This window comes from Corylus avellana, chromosome ca8, assembly GCF_901000735.1.
Source record: "Corylus avellana chromosome ca8, CavTom2PMs-1.0".
Lineage (NCBI taxonomy): Eukaryota > Viridiplantae > Streptophyta > Magnoliopsida > Fagales > Betulaceae > Corylus > Corylus avellana.
The window spans coordinates 17541824-17566935 of NC_081548.1; the positions used below are offsets into that span (position 1 = coordinate 17541824).

General features: G+C 36.4%; 2 protein-coding genes and 1 non-coding gene across 4 annotated transcripts; 1 reads left to right on the plus strand and 2 right to left on the minus strand.

Moving 5' to 3' along the window:
* The first annotated feature begins 400 nt into the window (after positions 1-400).
* Positions 401-507, plus strand: LOC132191200 (small nucleolar RNA R71). The gene has a single exon (XR_009441228.1). It is a non-coding gene; the product is annotated as a small nucleolar RNA R71 (small nucleolar RNA).
* A 7660-nt stretch (positions 508-8167) lies between these two features.
* Positions 8168-11744, minus strand: LOC132190323 (AP2-like ethylene-responsive transcription factor AIL5). 2 transcript variants are annotated; one of them, XM_059605276.1, is made up of 9 exons: positions 11449-11744; positions 10974-11349; positions 10795-10877; positions 10353-10361; positions 10009-10097; positions 9845-9918; positions 9646-9696; positions 9452-9528; positions 8168-9149 (listed from the first exon to the last, which is right to left on the minus strand). In XM_059605276.1, the coding sequence occupies exons 1-9, from the start codon at positions 11558-11560 to the stop codon at positions 8485-8487; spliced, it is 1536 nt and encodes a 511-aa protein (XP_059461259.1). In that variant the 5' UTR covers positions 11561-11744; the 3' UTR covers positions 8168-8484. The 2 variants fall into 2 exon arrangements, with proteins under 2 accessions (XP_059461259.1, XP_059461260.1); XM_059605277.1 differs by lacking the exon at positions 10353-10361.
* A 5453-nt stretch (positions 11745-17197) lies between these two features.
* LOC132190458 (replication protein A 32 kDa subunit B) lies at positions 17198-23249 on the minus strand. The gene is made up of 10 exons (XM_059605447.1): positions 23083-23249; positions 22367-22477; positions 22181-22278; positions 22019-22060; positions 21265-21342; positions 20003-20081; positions 19792-19881; positions 19636-19712; positions 17519-17587; positions 17198-17426 (listed from the first exon to the last, which is right to left on the minus strand). Exons 1-10 carry the CDS (start codon positions 23182-23184, stop codon positions 17342-17344), a joined length of 831 nt encoding a protein of 276 aa, XP_059461430.1. The 5' UTR covers positions 23185-23249; the 3' UTR covers positions 17198-17341.
* Between the last annotated feature and the right edge of the window lie 1863 nt (positions 23250-25112).

The following is a 25112-nucleotide window of genomic DNA, read 5'->3' on the forward strand; positions in this document are numbered from 1 at the left end:
GGGAGATGACTCCTGGTCTACAATTGAAGACATGGGACAAGTCTCAGTGGTGTGGTCAATATGGGAACATATCGCACATACCTCGACTTGTGTAACTTGTTGAAGAGGAGCAATGTTATAATTAGTCATCACCTTCACGAGCATGTCTAGCTTTTTCTCTATGGAAGCCATTCGAGCTTGAACTCCACCATTGGTGCTTTCTTCATGTATGCCTTTTCCTTCGAGTCCTTGTCTCCCTTTAGATGGTAATTGTTGGGAGTTCTCACTTATAGTCTCAAAGAGTTCTATGGCTTCCTTGCTGCTTTTCTCCATCAACATGCCACCACAAGCTAAATCTACAAGACTCTTTTTATGATCTATTAAACCCTCATAGAATGCTAGTACCTGATCGTCTTGAGATAAATTGTGATGAGGGCATCTGAGAAGTAGCTCATTGAAGTACTCCCATGCCTCGAAGAAAAGGACTCCGTCTTTTTGTTGGAAAGTAAAAATTTTCCATCTCAATTGCCTTGTCTTTTGGGTTGGGAAAAACTTCTTTAAGAACTTTGTGGCCATCACATCCCAGTTATGAATAGAACATGCGGCCAAAGAATTGTACCATATCTTAGCATTATATTTTAAAGAAAAAGGAAAGAGGATTAACCTGATTTCTTCTCGAGTTAAACCCTGCACATTCTGGTTCCTGCAAAGATCAAAGAATTCTCGAATATGCTAATATGGGTTGTCTGTAGGAGTGTCTTTATAGTGTGGACCCCAATTGAGCAGCTGCGGAGATAAATTGTTACTGCTCTGCACAATGGTCTGAAAATTAATGCATGATGGCTAGTCGAGGATCTGGAGATTGAATGAACTGCTCATAGGTCTTTGCATCGGAGGTGTATTGTCTCTCAACATGAAAAAAACAAAAAGAAAATTAACTAACAAAAATAAAAGTGAGAACTCACAAATGGCCCGAAGTGCTAGCACGTAGCTACGGTCTGGTAATGCGCTCGATCGTACAAGGTGGGCCGCTCGATCGCACTCAAAAAAACTGCAAAACAGAAAAGAAAACATAGCATCTTCAGCACAGCAGTCTGACTTTGCGCTTGATTGCCCTGCAGCAGTGCGCTTGCTCACACCATTGCAAGACGAAATTAAAATTCTAGAAACCAAGTAACAAGAAAAATAAAATAAAATAAAATGAACTAAGGAAAAAAAAAAATTCTAAACAAATTCTAAACAATCCCTGAAAACGGTGCCAAAAACTTGTTATGCCGAATACCACCTAAATTAATAGACAATATTCGGTACGTCTTACTTACAAGTGCACAAAATCAAACGATAGTTTAGTGTGGCAAATACAAGATCATTCCCACAAGGATTGTTGATTTTGCTTAGAATTAATTTTCTAAATTAAAATACCAAAATTATCATGAAATTGATATTATGAAAATAAATGAAAAGGTAGGGCTTTGATATCCACCACTTATTATGCTTAATAATATGACAATATGCCAATGTTCCAATCATATCAAGAATACCTAATGTTTGCCAACCTAAGGGCATGGGTGTCTATTCCTTAAGCTATTGATTTCCCTAAGCAACGAATTAGACATGGGTCTAATTCTTTTCTTTCTTAAAGAATTTAGCATGGATGTCTACTAAGTTGTTCTTTAAGAAAGTGTAAATATGTGGAAATCAACAAACACATGGAACCTAAGGCATATGTGTCTACTTCCAATTTCCCAAATTGATTAATCAACGAACCCATGAGGAGATTCTTTTGTCACTCTATTAAGCCCTAGACTCGATTATCCAAATTGACTTAAATAACTAATACATACCACATGCATATGTTGATCAGGCACATTCATATGAGAAATTCGATAAAATAGAAATTAATCATGTTAAACATCACAATATGATTATCACAAAGACGCCAATATTGAAATATTAGAGAAACATAGTTAGGGCTTCAATCTAGCCCTACTAAAGTATTTAGTTACACATAATTAAAATAAAGGGAAAAGAAAGAACCGAAAACCGCTCCTGTAAGTAGCCTCCAAATTCTCCTCTCCAAGCAAGCATATAAAAATTTGTCTATTGAATGGTATCTTGAGTTGTGAGGCTTAGAGATATATTTATAGGGCTTAGGAGAGTCCTAGAAGCCCTAGAAATCCTAGGAAATTCAGAGGTCTAGATCCTATTACAACTAGGACCTGGAAATCCAAGTTTGGAAAGGAAAAGGAGTCCTGGCCGCCTTTGGTTTTTCCTCCAGCGCACGAGTACACTTGATCGTAGGCGTAGTGTGCTCGATCGCATACCTGCGATCGATCTCTGTTGTTGGGTGGTCGAGCGCGGATGCGCTTGAGCCTAGGTGTGGTGCGCTCGAGCGCTGAACCTGAATACTTACTCTTGGTCCAAAACTTCTAGCTTTTTCCAATTTTGTCCTTTAAGCCCAATAATTTCATAATTGCTTCCTTTTTCTCACCTCGTGGGACCTTAATCTCCCAAAATTCACCTTAAAGCTACGACCTCTCTCTCTTTCTTGAGCACTAGAAGCCCTAACAAACCCAATGATTGCTAGGGTTGACCTTATAGCCTAACCACCATGTCTGCAAGTCTTTGACGTATTCAAATCACATACTTGTTGACCTTGATTGATCACTAAAATAGGGGTAATCAATCACAATGGTTTCATGGCACTTGGTGATCGATATATCACTTAGGCCCAACGTTGTTCCTTTATTAACCCTTAATTCCTAATTAAATATTTCTTAAGCTTTGTTTAGACTGAAGTGCTGCATCATCAACATGTTTTCCTACGGTAGCAAGTTGACTTCAATTGTATGCGATCTGTGATGAAGGCACAATCTTTTACTCTAAGAGAGATTAACCCTAACGCTCAATATCTTAAACGCTCTCTTAGTACAAACTACCGAACTCTAGATCCAGAATTCGTACCTATAACTCTCTGTATAGTTTCATATATATAGTCTATAGACCCCTAGTCTAATCCAGCACAAGCTATGTTGAAAATAGACTTAAAAGCTATGGGGCGTCCGGATTGGAAGTGAGCTCGTCCAGGCGGAACTAAGTTCGACGTGAAAATAGAGTTGAAATACACTAGATGTCCGGGTGAGAACACTGGTGTCCGGATGGTCCTAGGTTAAAATCGCTAAAACTAGTTCTTTGAAACGACGCATTTGGATGGCTTGCAGACGAGGCTCTCGTGTTTTCTTATTCAACCATCGCATCTGGACGGCCTGCGCACGGTCAGGGAGCGAAGCTCTTGAGATTTTAGTACTGGAGATCTTCATCTTGCATCACGTCCGGACAGCCCTTGTATCCGTCCGGACTGCCTTTGCTCCAGTGCGGAGGGGGCTTCCCTGAAGCTGCTGCAAGTCTGTAACGTTCTCTGAAAGATGCCATAATACAAGTGAGATGCAATTACAAGGTTTTGATCACCAAAATTCGCCAATTACTTATTTTGACAAAAATAACTAACAGTTTTCACATGAGTTTTACTCACTTAATCATACATGCTGTCTTGCTACACTTCCTCGAATTCACCAACTTCGTCATTTGTGAAATATCATAACATTAGAATGGCCTACTAGGCTAAAAACCTAAATACCATAACGTTAGAATGGCCTATTAGGCTAAAAACCTAACCCTAGTTCTCAAAATAGCCAAAAAAAAAAAAAAAAAAAAAACCACAACTTCTAGTCCAGGAGTGCTAGTTCATTGGTGATTGATCAGCACTTCTCAATGCTTGATCCTAGCTCAAATAGTGATCAATTTGGATAGTGTTCATTTTCAAAAAATAAAACTCATTTTTTAGTTTCGGTGAGGCTTTTAGAGGCCCTGGGACTCAATTACCTCTTTTACTCATCTAACATCTTTAAACACCTAAAGTTTGAACATTTACACATAAGAATACGAAGGTAACAAATTTATGAACTTTCCATTAACAACCCTTCAAGAGCTCTGATGAACAATCATTATCCACCTCTTATAGAGCCTACACTCAAATTAAAACCTATTCGCTTTATTAAAACAACAAACAACCTAAATTTAGGGGTTTCTTTAGAAAGACTAAACCTTTCTTCACACATTTTTTTCTTTTGATAAGAAATGTTGCATATACCAAAAAGCGCAAAGAGACGCAATCTTAGAACACAAGAGAACGTCTAACTAGAGGAACTGAATAAGCAGCTGTCCAAGTAAAGGGAGAAAAAAAAAAAAGAAAAAAGGAAGGATAAGAGTTCCTCCAAAGTCCTTTATAGGTCATTGAAGATTCTGTAATTTCTTTCCATCCAGAGGCTCCACATAAGGCAAAGGAGAACCATCTTCCACACTATCGCGTTCCGAGAGCAACCCCCAAACCACCAGAAGGTGAGCAAGTCTGCTACGCTATTAGGCGTTACATAGGGCCCTGGAGGTCTGATAGTGGAGGAAGAGATGATCGACGAACTCCCCATTCAGTTTACATATGCATCACATGTTGATCACGATAAGATGTCTAATCCTGAGATTGTCCATGGTGAGAATCTTTCCTAGTGCTGCCCACCAAGCAAAGAAAGTCACCTTCGAATGGGTCTTGGTTCGCCAAATACTCTTCCAAGGGAAATGCGGATTATCTTTGTGAACTAGAATTTGGTAAAAGGATCTAACATTGAATTCACCTTTGCGAGACGGGATCCACCGTAGTTTGTGTGCCCTTACTCTCTTCCCTCTAAAGGAGTACAAGAGGGAATAGAAGGAGGCTAGAACGCCCACTTCCCAATTGTGGGCCAAACGAATAAACCTAACATTCCACTAAAGGGAGCCACTCGAGTGATCCATGTTAACAGTGATAGGTGCATCCTTCGCACTAGCGATGTTATATAACACTAGAAATGCTTCCTTGAGACATACCTCACCACACCACACATCGTCCCAAAATCTTAAACCCATCACCTGGATCAAATCTGGTATGACTCGAAAAAAAGCCTCCACCCCCTTCTAATGTACTTCCAAAGCCCCACGGGAAAGACAGAATAACTAGAGACTACAAGATTAGAAATAGGGTTCTCACCTCATGGGGCCTTGATCTCCCAAAATCCACCTCAAAGCTATCACCTCTCTCTCTCTCTCTCTCTCGCACTCTGGACGCCCTAGCAGACCAAATGGTCGCTACGGTTGGCCTTATAGCCTAACCACTGTGTCTACTAGTCTTTGACGTATTCAAATCACATACTTGTTGACCTTGATTGATCACTAAAAGAGGAGTAATCAATCACTATGGTTTCCTAGCACTTGGTGATCGATATCTCACTCAGGCCCAAAATTGGCTCTCAAGTGTCAAATCAAGCCAATTTTTATTATTTTTAGGCCGAACCTTGTTCCTTATTAACCCTTAATTTCGAATTAAGGATTTCTTAACCCTAGGTTAGACCGAAGTGCTACATCATCAACATGTTTTCCTACGGCACAAAGTTGATTAGCCCAAGTTTTAACACTATGCAAATATTCAAAACATAATTTGGATTCTTGGTGAAGTTGTTGCTTTGATCAAGATTGGGAGGCAAAACAATTTGCATGCGAAGGCATTCCATACTTGTCGAGAAGTAGGCAGCCCATACACAATGGAGAAGAACAAACTCGTAGAGAATAACGTTAATCCAACTTAATAGAAATTGATCATTTTAAACTCAGAAAATGTAAGTTGGATTATATATATATATTTTCTCTGAACCTTGTCACTTATTAGGATAGGTTGAAAAAAAATTTCTTCAAACCAGTTTAGAGAAAATTTTTGTCCTGTATATATATACACTTAAAATATAACAGAATATGATAGTTGAAGAAGAGGGCCATATAATCTTAGTTAATAAAACTATAATTAATATTTCAAATTTGGCTGAGCCAAAATTTTTTCCTGACATTCCTTTTCACCATGTTTCCGTTTTGAGGACGGAGGCGTATAAATATGTTGGTATGAGAAGCTTAATGCTAAAAATCATATTTTTATCTTATAATGGTCACACGAATAATCAATTAACCTTGAATTATTTATTTTTCAACAATAACATGATCTAAGGGTTGATTAAAACTATAACATCAACATTATAAGACAATTTTAAAATAAAAATATAATTTTTGACATTATTTAACGAGATATTACCCTTGTTCTAGGGCTCCAAACATTATTCCGATGACGGAATAAAACTGTCAAAACACTGGTCAAAGAAGAGGGCACGTTGGTGGGGTGAAGATCTTATAAGCGCCGAAAGTTGCGAAGGACAGTCATGATCTAATAGGGCTAGAAGGGACAAGAAAGGACAGGGTATTTGAATCGAACCTCTTTCAAGTCCGTAAAAGCTCACAAAAATACTGCCATGGTGGGTTTTTGTTTCTGTCCTATTCTATATTATTATCCAGTTGGTCTATTTTTTCACTTTTTTGGTCAAGGTTATGGCCCTCTCCATTAAATATCTAATAAAATGCCTTTTTGTGTGGGGGCACCGGAGAATTTCACACAACCTCAAATCCAGATTCATACTCCTTTCTTTTTATTCCATTCACAAAGGGTCGGAGGGGGCCAATTAATTAAAATAATATCAACCCGTTTGTAAACAATGACCCGCGAGAGTTAGACAATGAGAAGCTCTCTTAAGCTCGATTGAATCATACTTCAATTGAATAGCATTTTTAAATTTTAAGGTCCGTGCTGATTTTTCTTTTGTTGGGCTAATGAAAAATCATGTGAGACCCTACGATGCAAATGCAGAGTAACTAAGCATCTATTTTCCTTTTGTTCCGGGTTTTGTAAACCGAATTTGGCTTAAGTGCCGTAAAAAAAACCTTGTTGAGAACTAACAGATCTAATTAGCCATTTTGTCTAATTAATTAAGAAGATGGCCTTGTTTTGCTTTGCATTTCAAGTCAAAACAAACAGGTTGCTATTCATTGTTGCCTTCAGATAGGGGGCACTACTCATTTTAAAAAGTTAAAACTCGTAGAAAAAAGTTACTTTTAATTATTTAATTAATATTTAGCTCATACTATCATTATGCATTTCGAGTAATTAGCATCCTATAATTGACCTTCATCTAGACCTACGTACGTCCCTTAATTGTGAAAAGTACGTTTATTTATTTATTTATGTTATTAAAAAAAAAATGACACATTAAACGTTTAAAGACGGATATGTCAATGCAATTAAATCACCATTTTGAAAAAAATAATAATAAAAAAATTTTAACTAAAAAGAAGAGATAAATTTAATTATTTAATCATTTATTCAAGACTCCTTACTTGTGAACTTAAACTTTATTTTAATAGTGAGACCCAATACAAGTAATATTTTTCAGGGGTAACTTCACTTTAGACTCGTGAATTACCAAGCGATTTGAGAAGCTCTCCCCAAACTTCAAAACATATCAATTGAGACCCTTGAACTTTTAATTGCAATCAATTTAAACCTCTCCGTCAGATTTTAAAAGTTAAAAGTGAAATAATGACATTTATACCCCTAATTTTTTTTTTTATATAAAATTTCAAATTTTCCCTTAATTCCAAATTTTAAAAAAATAAAGTTAAAAAAAAATCAGAGATATTTTGGTCTTTTTAGGGATACATCAGGAAAGTTAATAGTTAAATCTGACGGAGGGGTTCAAATTGACTGCAATTGAAAGGTCAATAGTCCAAATTGAAAAATTTTGAAAGTTTAGCTCTCAAATCGCGTGGTAATTCATAGCTTTAAAGTGAATTTTTAATTAAATAGAGGGATGAATGACTTACACTTGTAATATTTTTAATTAAATAAAGGAATAAATGATGGAGTGAAAGTTCAAACGACCTTTGTTAAATTACCACTTGTCTCAAAAACTTTAAATTTATAAGAAGAAAGATGAATTTAATTAATTAATTATATTCTAACGCTCCCACTTACGTGTGAGCTTAAACTTTATTTTAAAAACGTAAAATATTTAATTTAACTGGTTATCAAAGCCTAAAGTCTTAAATTCGAACCTAACTCTGTTATTTACCCAATCTATTTAAATATTTTATGTGTTAAAATCCCACCTATTAAAAGAAATTTTAACCTACACGTAAAAAAATGTTAAAAAAATATTATAAATTATAAGCTCAAACTTTTAAATAATTGGATAACATATTTAAACAATAAGATGCGAAAAGAGGAGATAACATGGAAAACTTTCACATTGATAGTTTAGTACCAACAAGGAGGAAAGATGACAAAAGTGTTCTTCCCCATTATACCCATGTAAATCATGTCAGTAAAAAGAAAAAGAGAAAGGGCAAAAAAGAAAAATGAAAAAGCCAAAAAAGAAGGAACCATGACCTCAACAAAGAACCACTACAGTCAGTACTACAACGTCAGCTCTGCTCCTAGGAATTATGATTTGTCAGTCCACCCCATCTATTCAACTAAACTCCACCCTCCACCAACAAATTCATGCCCTTCGCTTTCACAATTTTTGCACAAATTCATGCTCATTCTATGCCAAAAATCGGTGTCTGAAAAAGGCTCTGCTTTGCATGAGTTTGGAATGTGTGCAGAGCTGGGCCAATCCAGCTGCTTCCATAACCAGAGGAGCTCTCGTAACTATTGTTACTATTTAAGGCAATGGGGGTGGCAAATGGGATTGAGTTGTTCCCATTATTCTGTTGCTGATGATGAACATATCCTCCATTGAAAATCCCCCCACTGCTGCTTTCATTGGCAGAGGAGTTTGAAGCTGCAGAAAACTCCATGTTGAAGGGAGAGGTGGAGCTCTGAAAGGCAGCAGTACTACTAGGGTTGTTCTTGGCATTGTTGAAAGATGTGTTGTGGTATCCAAGAATGGACCAGTAATCTGATGGGTCTTGTTTGATGGGTATTGCAAAGCTTAGGGATGAGGTGGAGGGCTGTGATGCAAAAGTTATGGTCGACGACGAGGAAAGATCACGGTCGTCCGACCGGCTTCCGTCGACAGTCTTGCTGTCCGAAGCTGACTCGGAAGAATTTTTAGATTTCCCTGACATTCCTCCGATCGGAAGGTTGCTATTGGCAATGCTCTTCACGTCGTAGCGGCTCATGTCGAAGTTTGTCACAGCATTTAGGCCTCTGAATTTGATAGCTGCAATGTCATAAGCTTCAGCCGCTTCTTCTTGGGTGCCTGTTTGTTAGAATATAAATTAAATTATTAAATTTAGTCATTTTAATAAAATTTAAACTTTTGAAATAAATAATAATTTAACGTGATATTAAAATTAAAAGTTTTTTCGTCATTCACTTCAGTTTTCATATTAGTTAAATATTTTACGTGTTGGTCGTTACTAATTAAAAAAAAAAAAAAGTTCGGCCCCACTCCTCAGTAGGATAAATTATTAAATTTATCGCTTATTATTTAACATTATTTCATGATAAACAACCCAACCAAAAAAGAAAAAATGCATTGTCAAAGGAATGAAAGCTCACTGAAGGTGCCAAGGTAGAGATCTTTGTTGCCAGCAACTCTCCCTATTCTTGCCTGCCATCTACCATGTTGATGGTGCCTGAGAAAAAAAAAAAAAAAAGGATAAATAAATAAAGAGCACACATAAATTTGTATATTATTTACTGCAGACAAAATATATAAAACAAAGTATGAGGGAATTAATAATGTAGCAAACCTTGTGACACCTCTGTAGATAGAGGCTCCTCTAGAGAACCCACTACTTTTCCTGAACATAAATAAAGGAGGCAAACATGTCTCAAACCCAACACCAAAAAGATTTACCCCCTTGATCAACACAAAAAATAAAAAATAAAAAAAAGGAAAACAGTGGTAAAAAGTAAAATCAAATATTCAAAATGGGTTATTAAAAATACCTTCGTAGAGAAGCGACAAACTCCTGCCTAGTCATGTTCTTCATCTCTTCCAGTTCTTTCTCATAGTTGGAAACCTTCACAAAGAGTTGGATCCAAACTTCAACATCGGAAAATAGTAATATAAAATAAAAATTAATCTCATCCATTTAATCTGACAAACTCACTGAAAAATTTGTAGTGGTGGTCGGACCCCAGTATTTGAGAGCTGCCAGATCATAAGCTCTTGCAGCTTTCTCTTCTTTATCGTACCCTCCTAAAAACAAAAAAAAGAAAGAAAAACATTCAATGTGAATCAACGAGGAATCTGAAGAAGATTACACGTTCATGCAAAAAAAGAATCTGTTACAGTAAACAAAATCTAAGGTCACTTCGATCGTACTAGGAAACACATTGATGAAAGAACATTTTTAATGTTATATGATGGTGAATGAAATGATCATGACCATAATTATATAGTACAAGTACTGTTTACTTATATGGAAGAGACAAAGAGAGAAAGAAAACTCACCCAAATAAACTGAGATGGTGATGATGATTATGACATTAGCATCCATGGCAGCAATCATTCATACATGCCAAGGAAACGAACAACACAACCCACATCAGAAAAAGAACCTTCAAACAAAAGCTTAATTTAAAAGAAAAAAAAAAACTAGCGCACAATAGCTGAATTAGCTAGGCGGAAACTAACGCGCGCCTGTAGCGTACTGAAAGCCCAGAAGATCCGATCTGAGCCCTTTGTAGGTGTTCTTGGGATTCGAGCCGCGTTACATTCTTTTACTCCCATTTATTCCGGTCACAGAGGACCATTCTCAAAGGTCTCAGACCCAGATCTCGTGGACCAGGATTATTCAGTACGCACCCCAGGTGCACGTTAGAAACAATCACAAAAACCCTAAAACCTTTTTTTTTTTTTTTTTTTTTTATAAGAAAATAAAAGAAAAAATAACCTTGTCTTCCTTTCCGACTTTGCCCTTCTCTTCTGCAGCTGTTGTCCCAAAGATGAGCTTCATATCTGCCTGTCCATCTATGCCTAATATTTTCATATGTGAAGAAGAAAAGAAAAAAAATAAGTAATTTTGTTTTTGAAAAAAGAGGAAATAATTAAAATAAAAGAATATTATTTTACCGGGTAACGCCGCGGTAGATGGAGGTGCGTTGGCCGAAGGTATCGACGGGCTTCTTGGGCGGCGGGTCGGCTGCTGCCAACGGCTGCTTTTGGGCCTGGGCTTGGGCATGAGCTTGAGCTTGGGTTTGTTGTTCGGTAGAGAAGCCGCGGAGGAAGCTGGCGGCTATGGTCTTGAGCTCAGAGTCATAAATCTCTGCAGGCTCAGACATAGTCAGAGCCATGGGCGTCTCGTTAGAAAAGTGAGGCAGCGGCGCGGCTCCAGCTGTGGCGTTGGAGCCACCGAGGAAGTCCTCGAGCTTCGGCCCAGCTGTGAACATGGACAGGTCAGTTGCACCAGCAGCTGCATCTTTTTCCGGCGCTTCGTCAACCCCAGTACCTGTAATACCCAAAAAAATAAATAAAAATTATATATATTGCGCATAGAAATGTGCAGCCTCGGCTCTACACCCGAGAGAGAGAGAGAGAGAGAGTGGACCTTGGGTGGGGGAAGTGAAGGCGTGGAAGAGGGAGAGGGATGAGGAGTGTTGGTGGGGATGGTTGGAAAGAGAGAAGCCGAGCCAGTTCTGAGACGAAGAAGAAGAATCCATGTCGTTGATGAGCGTGAAAGAGATGGGTAGAGTTGGTGTTATGCGTCTTTGGAAATAGCAAAATCAAAAAATATATGAGAGAGAGAGAGAGAGAGAGAGAAGAAGAGGTAAATAGGTAGTAATGAAAAGAGGCCGAGGAATGACACAGATATAGAGGGCAGGAGAGAAAGAAAGAAAGAAAGATGAACGTGAATAAAGAGAGAGAGAGAGAGGTGCACGAACATCGAAGCTATATTTCTCTTAAGGGAAGAAGAATTAATCATATAATATTCCATATTAATTGAAGGATTTGATTGAGCAAAGCAAGTGGAACCTTTTCATGGGATGACAAGGCGGTGTGTTCGTCTCTTTCTCTTTCTCTTTCTCTCCCTCTTGACTGAAGAAAGAGCATTATTTGTGTATTTTTGCATGTATGATACGGTGACCCACGGGGGGAGGATTTTGTGTATAAATCATCTTAATTGGTCCCTACTTCTGCCGCGCGTCGTTTTTCTTTTGTCCCTATTAACACCTCCTCATTTTTTGCCTCCATAAAATGACACCCTCCGCCTCTCCGCACCTTGAGTATTTGATTTTGGTGCATTCTTATGTAACTCTAACTCTTGTCTGCACTCTACAATAAAACCCCCCCTTCGTACGCGGTATTAGATAAATGCTCCAACTTCACAAACAGTGCGTCCACCTCACGTGCTGATTTATTGTAATTATTTAATTTATATTTAGCTTTGCTTTTTTAAAAAAAATTAAAATTAAAATTAAAAGGATAATTTAATTTGACACAAGGAAGGTGCGAGTGAAAGTTGTTTCGCGTAGTAGTGATACGGTGACGTTTGTGGGATCCAAAGCATGGGTGAGAGAAAGAGGCATGGAGGGAGGGTCCTGCTGCCTTCTGCTAGAGGATAGATTTACAGTAGTGGCGTCCACCAGCCTGCATGTCATCGGCTTGACACGTGTGGATTTTAGTAATATTTCTTTAATGATTCAGACCACGTGTCGGCTGGTCCTAAACATCGCCATGTTACGTTTCATCGGATAGTGATTATTTACTATCTTTTCTGTAAGAGTACGTGGTACTTTCTTTTTTTTTCCCTAAGTAAGAGTACGTGGTACCTTAAGTTAAGGTAATGCCTATGGCAGTATTTAAGGTTTCGATTTGCAAAAAATATACGTACAGATATAAAATCAAATAAATATGTCTCCAATTAAGTTTAATAATTTGAGTCCTAGAAGTTCATTTGTCTTGGAGTTAAAGAGAAGAAAAGTTTCTTATCTGATATAGTATTTTCTCTGTAACTTGAAGGAGAGAAACCCTGCATCTTTTCTTTCTTTTTTTTTTTTTTTTTTTAAAAAAAAAAATCTGAGTTTTGATCTATTTAAAATCCAAGATATTTGTTAGGATTTTCATCAATTTTTGATAAAAGAAAAAAAAAAATTTATGTCAAATTACATACTTCTTTCTCCTCTGTCCCAATCATGCTACAGCTAGCGATTATAGAGGTTAGTCTCCCATACCATGCTCCATTTCATGGCCATGAAGGTATGCCTTCCATGCCCATAGAGGTGGGTCCTAGCTCGGTCCTCCAGCCATGGTTGGATCTCTATAAACATTGTCATGGAGATAAAGTCAAATAGTCAATATTGGTGATGGCTTGTGTGTGTGTGTGAAAGAGAGAGAGAGAGAGAGAGAGAGAGATCTAGAGAAAGTACAAATAAAAAGAAAGAAAAAAATCATCCAAAAATTGACAAAAATGTCTAGAAATTTCTTGGATTCGAAATGACTCAAAAGTCTGGTCTTAAAATTAAAAAATTGAAGATTCGGAACTTAAAAAATTGATTAAGTAAAGTTTGAGACTGTTAATTAATATAAATATAAATTCACTAAAAATATTTACAAAAAAAAAAAAAAAAAAAAGATTTTCTTCTAACTTGGAAGAAAAAGGTACGTTGTTGGGTGCAAACAACGTATATAATAATCCCATGGTATGTCCATTACTTTGAATGGGCAATTATTTGATCCTAAAAAAAAAAATGTTAGAAACTACGTGCTTGCAAGTGCACGGCTAACACTAAATTAAATAACAAATTCTAGAGAATGATAGATCCATTTACCCCTATTATGTTGCTTCCCTATTGAGATAATTTTGCCAAATATATGTATAGGAGCTCTTGAAAAATAGAAAGAAAGTATACGATGAGTGTTAAAATATATATAATTGTTTACGAAAAAACATTATTTTCTTTTAAGGTTGTGTTTGATTTGACGTATAATGATTTTTTAGAGAATGTTTTTAGTCCTAGTGTAATGCTGATCATTAATTACGATCACATAAGATAATAGAAAAATATAATTAAAATACTTATAGTAAAGTATTATTAAGTTTTTCTATGAATTATACACAAACCTTAGAAATATAAGATCGATCGGAATTTGTTTTAGGGTTGAAAATGAACTACGGAGAATATGAGCCCGGGAACGTCGGTCACGTTAAATAATGGGGGAGCAATATGTCAAATGTTCGTTTACGATTACGAGTCATTTAATTCCCTTAAAATTTTAAGCTAATCGGAGTTTATTTAAATGTCATGACTCCACAATTTTCACTCCAAAATTCACTATAAAGTTTCTAAAGTGATTCTAAGTGTTCTATGGTTGGTGTGAAGTGCTCAGGAATCCGGGGAACACATTTTTGAAGTTCGTGAGCGTTTTTATGAAAAATGCTCGGTATAATCCTAATAAAGCTCTATTTTTAATGGTCTAAGAACTTAATATTTCGTTTTAATGTCCAAATAGCCTTAGGAATGTAATTAAATAATAATATAACATGATTGTAATACCCATTTATATTTAAAATAATGTTTACACATTACAATAGTTGTTACGATGCATAAACATGTTTAGTTAGCATTATAATAATGCCGTTGTAATTGCCAAATATTTCGAAAGAAACGGCCGATTATAATACTAATGTTGTGGTAACACATGTATAAAAATACGTGAAAAAAAAAAAAAAAAACTACAAAACCATTGTAATGCTCGGATAGCATTATAATACTTTTAAATATATCATATTAATGCCAAAATTATTAGGAGACTATGATAATATACCTAGTGTGGTAAAACAATATCTAGGTATTATTTCCATACAAATTAACCATATAAGAAAGGATATATGTGCATGCAATGTGATTACACACATAAACACGTCGTTGTACTGCCCGAATGTCCTTAGTGTGAGCTACGGGACGTTGGCCCTTCGTTGCACCACCTTGAACAGTCAAATCAACCTATGGCTAACTGTCCAAAGGACCGTCCCGCCACCCCCTTAGGGAAAAAGCCCTAAATAGCCTCACATCATGAGATCAAGATCTATTCTACGTACTTATCAAACGTGTCATACTTTGAAAGTAATGAATATTTTTAGTAAGCTTTAACTAATTAATGTAATGGATGTTTAACCCCAATACCCAGACAGGAAGTGGATTTGGGTGAGCTAACACCCCCAATTTCCACCTTTCCTCCGCACCCTTCGGCCACATGTCCCAAGTGGGAGCAGCTGGGGGTGACCTCGACACAGGACCAATCACCCAACACAAACTGAAAGACAAGCAAAGCTCACATGACATGATTGGAGAATAGACAATAGAGAATTAGGTAAAAAATAGGTAGTGGAAAAAGCAAGACCCCAAAACCCGGATAAGAGTTAAACCTGCTTTTACACTAAGCAAACCAAAAAGCCATGAAAAAAAAAAACAAGCAAAAGGTTGCAACTCAAGTCTCACCAGATTGGCAGAGAGTTCGGCGGGAGTGTTGTGTTCTTCGTTTTCATTTCTTTTATTATATTCTCTTTTACAGTAAAAGGTAATCATGTAAGCTTCAAACCCACTAAAATACAACCAAATTTAAAGTAAAAAATTGGCTGGCTGTCGTAATTCAAGGCCTCTAATTGTTTTCCACGGTCAAACACTATGTGTAAAGTAAAGGAGTGGGTTTTGTGGTCAGTGAAATATTTTATTATTAATTCATGATCGCCTCTCACATGACATGACCTTTTTTTTTTTTTTTTTATAATTGGGAATTATTCTTTTTTTTTTGGGTAATATTATTTTAATGTCCATTCTGTGTATGGGAAAGGTCTGCTGTCTGATCTACTGTATCCTTTGAGACATGTGTCCTCTTGTGCGGACATGTGGGCCCAACAACGTTGATGAGATTCTCGTTCGTGCGATGGATTTTAGTTTCGGTAAGACGAGGGGTCAGTCAGTGTGTTAATTGGGAGGCTGCTGTCTTTTCGTTCTTCTTAAATATGATGATTTTCTTGGATTAATTTGTTATTAAAAATTTAAATTAAATGATAATTTTTACATATTTTCTTTGTGAAATTTGATATGAAGATGCCGATTCCCCACAAATCCTAAGGGAAAAAGGTTTTTCCTTTTGGCGTTAAAAAAGAATTAATTCATGTGGATATTATTTTCAACGTGAGCTTTGTTGTGGGATTCAAGATTTGCTCACCATCAAGTGGGATATTAATTAATTATAAAAGGACGCAGTTGGGGTAATTAAGCTAGTCAATACTGTATGTGGACACGTGCCACTGCACGTGCCATCTCCTGAGTGCATCAATTGCTTGCTCTTATCCCGAGCTGCAGGACGAGGAGGTCGGTGAATCGGTGGGATTGAAGGCATGTGACCTTTGTAAATTGTAACACCAACCTCCTCATGTTTGCAACAACTTTTTTTTTTTTTCTTCTTCTAATTGTAATTTTTTTTTTTAACGTCTCCTTTTCTTTTTCTTTCTTTCTTTCTTCGTGTCTTTTCCATGATTGAATTGGTAACAGCATGGGTTAAGTTGGACTCCAATTTCAATCTTTCAGTCAGAAAAATTGCAAAGTGGATGGTAATTTTATTAGATCAAACTTGATGAAAAATCTTATGGACTCTTATGGACTTGGCACTAAGATGTTTTTCAACTTTTACTTGGATTTCTCTCTCGTTTTCGTCTTTTATGTTTCCCAACTGTTACTAGGATTTTTATGTTGTTTCTGTCTTTAGTTTGTTTTGGATCTATTGTTGGGAAACCCACCCCTTTTTCATTTTTAGGATCATTCCCTCTTTCCTTTTGGATCAGGAGTAAAAATGATCATTTCCGGTAATCTCTTCCTTATTCAAATTTTTTTTAAAAAAAAAATGTTTCCATTAGGGTCACTCAATACAGCAGCAGCACACAGCAATATTCGAGGGGATTGCAACATCGAAAATTGCCTTTATCGATCCATTGCCATTGGGAGGGGAAGCCCAATCTCCAAGGGGAGATATTTTTCCAAGCAGAAATATTAGCTTGCACAGTAGTGCATTTGCTGAAAGGTGGAAGATTTTGTCCGGCTGGAGAGCTTCATAAACAAGCTTCTAACAAGGCAAATTACGATGGGATACTGAGCTACTACAGAAGCAAAGAGAAATTCTCTACCTATAAACCGGGGGCTTTTTTGGCCAAACAAAACTTATTTGAAATGAACTAGGGGATAACTATACAACCTGCCATTTTGCACAAAGTAGCATTGGCAACAAAATATCAAGCCATCATCTATTATCTAAAGAAGATAGGTGACATTCATTAAAAAAAAAAAAAAAAAAAAGTGCTAAACTGTCACTTGACATTTAAATCCTCTTATCTCACATCTCCAAAATGCAGATGAATGTAAAAATAAAAGCAGAGAGATCACAAGAAGACCTAACTGAGACAAAGACTGTCCTCATTTCAAAAGCTTATACACGAGATGTCAACCGTTGATAGTTGACTTAAAGTGAAAATCATCGGTTGTGGAGTAAATCAAGCCTTCCTCTACAAGATTTTGAATAGATGACCTGTAGACAACCAGGAAATTTAAAGTTATAGACATTTCTGTTAGAAGGCCACAGGGAGAGAGAGAGAGAGAGAGAGAGAGAGAGAGAGAGACATGAGCTTATCCATTGAAACTCTTAACTGACGGGCAATAACATCACAGTGTACCCCCTTTTCATCTGCACTGAAATATGGGAAGATCAAAAGGTGTCAGCAGTAGTAGACTACACAGCGATAAGCACAGGATCAAGGAAGGGAGGAGCATGCAAATGAAAATATGCAGGTAAGATATGATATAAAACTTTAAAATAAATTGGGCTTACTGCTAACTATTCCGGGACAAAACAGAAACAGAAGGAACCAGTAAATGGAATAATTCATGCACGCACACGCAGAACAAACTAATGCATGCTACATATACAATTATCCCAATGAAGAAGTGATCTGCGAATCCCCTCCCACGCCCTCTCTCACCTCGGCATTGGGCACAAAGTTTTTTAGTGACTTTCTGTGACTCCTTCAGAAAAACTGACCTTGTTTGCACAAGCATCAAAATAAGAAATGCTTCTTTTGGCCAAAAGCATACTTCTACCCAAACCGTCCATCTAATAATGAATTTGCTAATGACAAACAATTTCCACCAAGGCCCCGTTTGTTTCGGCGTAAATTTTTTTTTATGAAAAATGTTTTTCATATTTTTGAGTGTTTGATGTGGCGTAAAATATTTGTCAACCTGAAAAACCCATCATTTTGAAAATGCTGGCTTATGTACTCACCTACATACGTGTGTATGTATGTATATACGAGAGCATCTTCTCAGCTTCCCGATGACAATCTAGTGTTTTTTTAAGGCGCCTACAATGACCAATCTACCCTTAATGGTGGAAAAGAAAATATAGTTCCGAAGTTTTGCAAACTGCAACCTATTGGTTTAAGCTTTGAAGATAAATGGTGACTTTTCAACATAATATTTGAGTAAAGGTTCACCTCCCATTTCAATTAAATATTTCACGTATTAGGAGAGAGTTTAAGCTATGAATAACATAGAGTAACCTCGTGTGACTTAAGCTTTTAAAATAAATAGTGATTTAAGATAGAGTAACCTTGTGTTACTGAAATACCCTATTTTGGAATATAATTATAGGGATCAAACAAGAAAAATCTGAAAGCATCAACAAGAGAGGCACAAAAGCCACCTTTTGTGCCCACCATTAAATAAGTGACGGGTCAACCTGGAGCAAATTAGAAAAAGGTAATGAATGCACCAGAATATACCAACCTATGAGAAACCCAACGTATGAAACCCATTTTTCCCCTTTCTCACTCTGCTTTTCTCACGCAAACATCAAACCCATTCTTTCTCCTTTCTTATTCTTTCTCCAACATATCAAACCATCGCTGCCCAGCCCACCGCCATGGCCGGAACATGCCGCCACCGCCCAATGACAGCCCCACCCACACCGCCCAGCCCACTGATCCTCCACCAGTAAGTTCTAAGTAATGGGTTGCTCCAATCCATTTTTTGGCTGGGCGGTTGTGCTTGAATTTGCTGGGTAATGAGCTTCAGATTTGAGCTTCTGCTGGTGGTTGTTTTCTGGTGGTTTTGCAGGTTAAGTTTTTGTTTTTTCGGTTTTTTTTTTTGTTTCATTTTGTTGCTTGTACATCAATTTGTGGTTTCAACAGAACTTGCTTGATGACGAACCCAAACAAATGCAAAAGTGATAATTAAAGAGGAAGAACAAAACAAAGACAAGCAGAGGAAAGGAAAAAACTAGAAGAAAAAGAAACGGCTGAATCGCACAGCCAAAGAGAAAGAAGCGAAATAGTGGAAGAAAACTATTGTTATAAATTTTAAGTCTAATTATTTCATTTAGGGTCTGGGCGGGGAGTGGCGTGGCGGCGTCTCACTCTAGGCGGTGGGCTGGGGATTTGTGTGAGAAAGAATGAGTTTGATGTTTGCGTGAGAAAAGCTGAGTGAGAAAGGTTTGGTATAATCTGGTGCATTCAATACCTTTTTCCAATTTGCTCCATGCTGATTTGTCACTCATTTAATGGTGGGCACAAAAGCACAACCTCATTGAAGATATACTCATATATATACACACATGCATGTTTGACACAACAACGCAAGCAACTGCAGAAATGCAAAAGGAGGGGGGATCTTGGTATTACAATAAGAGCCATAGGGAGAATTTACACAATCATTGTCCTTTCAAGATTAGAAGTACTTACTTGGATGAAGGCAGCTGCAAAAAATCTAAGACCATTTGTTCAATGTTCTTCTGTCCTACATTATATTGACCAGAGAACTGAAAAGGAAAAATGTAGGACCAGTAAGCATAATAATTAAAAACTCACCAAAATTAAATTTCCAATCAGATCTTTTACTTGATGTGGTGGGGCAGCTGGGGAGCCCTTCATAGGTGTACTAGTTGAATTTGCCATCTGCTGCTGTGTGGTAACACCACCTTGTAGTTTCTATAAGCATAAATACAAGTAACATCAGAAGGCCAGAGCATATACATAGATTATATCCGTACAGATGTAATCAATATGTCATGTAAAGCTTGAATGACATTTGTAGTAGTTAGACCAATACCCGTAACCTGGTATTATAGAGATGGACATAAATACAATCAATGAAGTGGCTTGCAATCTCGTTAAAGTCAGTAATGGGCCTGAAAGCAACATCAAGTTCAATTTTAAAAAAGTAAAAAGAACCTTCATGGAATCAAAGTTATACCACTGACATGGTTTTGTGAGATCAATTACATCACAAGAAGGGAACAGGTCAACATGACAACATAGGGGGTTCCATTTTTGTCTAAGTAGCTTAAGTATAATCATGATTCAGTTAAAACTCGCTATAAATATACGAAATCAAGGGTAGGCCCACTTTATTACTCTCTAAAACTTGTTAACTTTCCAAATTTGTCCTCATTCTTTTGCATGTTGATACTATTGTCTAATGTCTTGGAGGGCTATTACTTGAGATATAACTGCGAGATTCAAGAGGAAATCACAATTGATTTCCACAGAGAGAGCTAGCCCCGTAGTCACACAACCTCCCATAGATTGACCACAATCTTAAATCGCACAACAGCAGTGTCCAATAGGTGACACTTATCTTTTTACTATACCAGTCCACAAGAAATCTCTTCCAAAACTAAGAGTTCTAAAAAAAAAAAAAAAAAAAAAAACTTGAAATATGCAGACCAAAAAGTTGGAATAATTGACCGAGACAATGTTATTGTACCCAACAATAAAGTTAACTATTCATGTTAAGTAAATAAGCACCACCAATGTGATCCTACATATTAATAGGTCATGCATTGCAGCCAAAATCAAGGATGTTAAGTGATGAAAACTTTACTTAACCCCCCTGAACTTTCATCACTTTTACAACCTTCCCCCCAAAGTTTTAAAAACTCTCAATTTAGTGTTTTGAACTTTAAAAAATTTCAATTTCACCCCTCAATTAGGATTTTCCCTTAGAATCTAATAGGGGAAAACATTCTCAAAATACCCTCATTTTTTAAAACAAATTAATTGTAATTTAAGGGTAATTTTGTAATTTTATAAAGTTTACAAAGGTATAAGGGTCACTTTACCCTTTGACCTTCTAGTTTAACCCCAAACCCTAACGGAAGGGGTGATATTGCAAACAATTGAAGTTTGAAATACTAAATTGAAAGTTTTCAAAAATGATGAAACTTCAGGAGAGTTAAGTGAAGTTTCCCAAAAATATATAAAACACACCCAAAGACAATTTACATGAGGTACAATATTGTAAGTTCTACATTACGAACACAAAAATATAAAAGCTAAAATGTAAAACATAAGGTAACATTGAGTCTGTACCTTATAGAGAAAACATTTAAGGTCCGCTTTCCCATAAAGCCTTTCAAGTGTCCATGGATGCGAACATACATTCCATCCCTAAAGTGAAACATATCATTTCAATAACATTCAGATAGTATATTACAGGTTTTTTAGAAGGGAAAGAACACAATTTTTATACACATATTGATATAAAACTGACCCATTATTCCAAAACAATCCACTTGCTTGGAGGAAGTTTAAGAGAGGTGAAAAAAAAACCAAAAAAAGAAACGTTGGAATCTTAGAAAACCCTTTAATTCCGAGATATTATGACTATTCTAGTTTTCATTTCTTTCCCCCAAAATGCTCACCACATGATATTGGTGAGGAGAAAACTGTGATTCAAGGACAAAACTAGGAATTTTAAATTGGGGGAGACTGACTGCACTATTTTTTTTTTTTTTTTGTTTTTTTTTAGGGGACCAGTAATAAAAAAGTACAAAACAAAACCTAATAATAATATTTTTTAACAAGTTTTGGGGCTAAACTTTTTTTGGGGGGGCCTGCCCCCTGGATCCATCCATGGTTTGATTGATTTGTTGACTAACATGGGGCAAAATTAAAATGAGATAATTTCTCTAAACAAACTACTTTAATAAAACTAATAGGATAAATATCCAAATTAAAAAAATAAAATAAAAACCTAACTATTTAAAGTATAAGGAGTAAAGAAGTGCTATAGCTGAATACTCCTTCACAAGGAGGAATGTGCACATTTTAAAATTAAACATACAAGATTCCCTCCACTTCATTCGAGTCTACCAATTCTTGAACCCTACACATAGAAGAAAGAACAAAAAAACCCCATAATTGGCATGGAATCAAGTAATTAAATTAACTAATTCTTGTCAAATCAAATTTGATATGAAAGTAAAACAAATTTAAGAAGATTCACCATTTGTTACACTCAATCCTTCCAGTCCCATCATCAAGTATGAAAGTAACATCAGTAATTCTTCCAGTTCTGTTGCATACCATTCCCACAAGCGTAACCTAAACATATTTCAATCTCAAAAGGCCTGGCATGATAGGAAAAATCAAATGAATAGACACATGCAAAGCCAAGTTTCGAGAAACCCACATTGTTCACATCGACACCGTCAATAGTAAAATTAGATTTATCATCACTCAACAAAAAAGCTTCTTTAATCTGCTTCACAGTCAGTGGAAGCAACGACTGGATTTCACGATTCTGCAAAGAAAGGAAGAGAAACTTGAAATCCTAAAACTCTGTAGTTGATGAAAAATAATAGGAATAAAAATAATATCAACATTTTCCGTACTTCATAGAAGGCACGTTAGAACAAAACAGTCCACTAAATCAAGACCGATGCAATGTGTTTGTTCGCATACACATTTCAAAAGCAAAGAGTAGAATTCGAAAGGTCCGATTCCTTCAAAATAAGAAAATGTCCAGTTCGACTGCCAAGAAAATTAAAGAAAACAGCGGTAATCACAAAAACTAAGCCTAATAGAACCATCTGGTAAATTCAGTATTGCAATTACACAACAGTTAAACCGTAACCACTAGCCGAAAAAAACAAAGGACAAAACCCTAAATCTCTATTTGGCAAATTCGAAAACTACATTTCACTCCTTTAACAGTGTTATTAGAAACCAATTAGTTGAAGGGAGCAGCGAAGGCGGATTCCAATATTTCCTTCCTCTTAACTTAGTTTTCATTATTTTGATTTTCCTCCGTGTTCTCGGAGACCAAACAGATGTTTAGTTGAAAGAAAAGAAAAGACAAAAGCACGAGAGAGAGAGAGAGAGAGAGAGAGAGAGAGAGAGAGTTACCTTGGAGGAAGAGAAGGAGGGATCCGCGGCCTGGGTTGTCTGAGAGGGCATGAAGCCGCCGCCGGAGAAGGCGGCCCCGCCGTCGAATTGGCTCCCGTACATTGCTTCTATGAGTGTGGGTGGGAAAGGTCAGGACCAATTTGTTTGTTTTTTTTATTTTCTTTACTAAATTTAAACTCTTTTCATACGCGGTATCCGTAGGCATTTCCTTCCCTTTTTTGGGTCAAAGCGTGGAGGCAAATAGACAGTTTTCCTACTTTTTTTTTTTTTTAACAAAAACAAAAATCTAAAATAACAATTTAAAGATATTTTCAAATAAATAAATAATTAAAGTTTTTTTTTTTTTTTTCAGCAATCCATTCATTAAAAATGTTAGGGTTAAATACTTTTTTCTCCATTTAATTTAAGAACTTTATTTTTTTTGCCTACATTTCAATTTGTATTGTAAATGGTACCTCACTTATAGCTAAAAACTGAGATGAAACCTTTGTTCAACTTCCGTTCATAAATTAACGCAAATTCACGTCAATACCCTTCAAAAATTGGCACGTGTCCTTATACCTCACACAATTTTTAAAAAAAAAAAAATTGAAAAACTACAATTATTAAAACATTTTTTGCAAAAAAGTGGAGATTGTTTCAGGATTTGCCAAAGTGGAGATTGTTCCAGGATCTGATGGCCCTAGATAAGCAGAAGGCAGGGGAACCTTTTGTACCAACTATCCAAACTGCATTAAGTAGTAATAGTATTAACAGAGTAATAAAACACATTGCATCACTATACCAGGCTTCCAGGCAAATTTTAATCAAATTTTAGCTAAAGAACGGAGAGTTCATTCAGAATGCTCTAAAAGAATAATTATGAAAGTTAAGTGAAATCTAGCCAATTTCAAACTCTCCTAAGCCAGCCATAACTTAAAATACCATTCACTTCCAAAAATTACAATATATCATTCCAATTGAAAATTTTTAAGTGCAGAAAGGGTGCAAGGGAAAGTACAAAAGAAAAGAAAAGTAAGAAAGAAAGAAAGAAATCTAGATACATTTATCCTCATTAGCCAATTATCTCTCAAAAATTTTGTTTGTTTAATCAAAATTGTTAACACAGTTTTCGGTCACAAACGATATTTGTAGATGGGACTCGCGAGGTTGCTAAATGGTGATGATTGTATTAATTAACAACGAAACAAGAGAGTGGAAAAGGAACAAGACAAGTTCTATTATGAATGTGCCTCCTGCTCTCTTTAAGAAAGTGGTTCTCTTATATACATATATTTTTTTGCATGGTTCAAGGCTCACAAAGTCATTCAATCTAACGGTCTCCCGCGATCCCCAATTGTCCATCGCTCAATCTTCTTGGGATTTGTGCAAGATTGAGTTCGCCCATGCCATATAGTCGGGGATTGGTCTGGCGTGGCTTCATTAGAAAGTGGGCCAGCCTTTGCTTGAAAGGACAGGGCAACCACATTTTATGGATGGATGAGACGTATTGAACTAAATGTTCCGTACGTGGTGGTTGCCATGGCTAGTGATGGTTGAGGTTCGCTGGGGGATATTGAATGCGCAGGGGTGAACCTCGGGGGTGATAGGGTTGCTAGGTGAGCCGCGAGCCTCGATAATTGTTGCTTTGAGGGTAGATTACAATGCTGATCCCTTAATAATGTAGGTTAGAAATTAATAAAACTTAATTACCAATTTTCTCTCTAACAAAAATTAATATGTACGATTTTTTTATCTCTAAATGAAATCTCCTTCAAAATATTTTCTCTCTCTTTTATTTTTTTATTTTTAAGCAAATATGGGAAAGCAAGGGAGGGGAAAAATTCAAAATATTTTCTCTAAACCCCCTGCTAGAGAGACATTTCGATCCTTTTCTTCTTTAATTCCATTTCTTTAAATATCTAATTAGCAGTCCCTTTATCTTATGCCAAATTTACATGAACTACCAAATTTTTTCTTACCAATTACCATTAATTAACACATTACACACTAACATATAGCCAGCTCATGCTCATGCTCACGATCAGCTC

Bases quoted from the DNA above. Each gene is read 5' to 3' on its own strand.
- LOC132190323 (XM_059605276.1), bottom strand. From the start codon at position 11,560: ATGGATTCTTCTTCTTCGTCTCAGAACTGGCTCGGCTTCTCTCTTTCC. The intron at 11,350-11,448 runs GTCCACTCTCTC...TGGGTATTACAG, and splicing joins CTTCACTTCCCCCACCCAAG to GTACTGGGGTTGACGAAGCG. The intron at 9,529-9,645 runs GTTTGCTACATT...TTTTTTTCTCAG, and splicing joins ATCTACAGAGGTGTCACAAG to GCACCATCAACATGGTAGAT.
- LOC132190458 (XM_059605447.1), bottom strand. From the start codon at position 23,184: ATGTACGGGAGCCAATTCGACGGCGGGGCCGCCTTCTCCGGCGGCGGC. The intron at 20,082-21,264 runs GTACAGACTCAA...TGTTGCTTTCAG, and splicing joins TTAAATGTTTTCTCTATAAG to GCCCATTACTGACTTTAACG. The intron at 19,713-19,791 runs GTAAAAGATCTG...TTTCCTTTTCAG, and splicing joins CAGCTGCCCCACCACATCAA to TTCTCTGGTCAATATAATGT.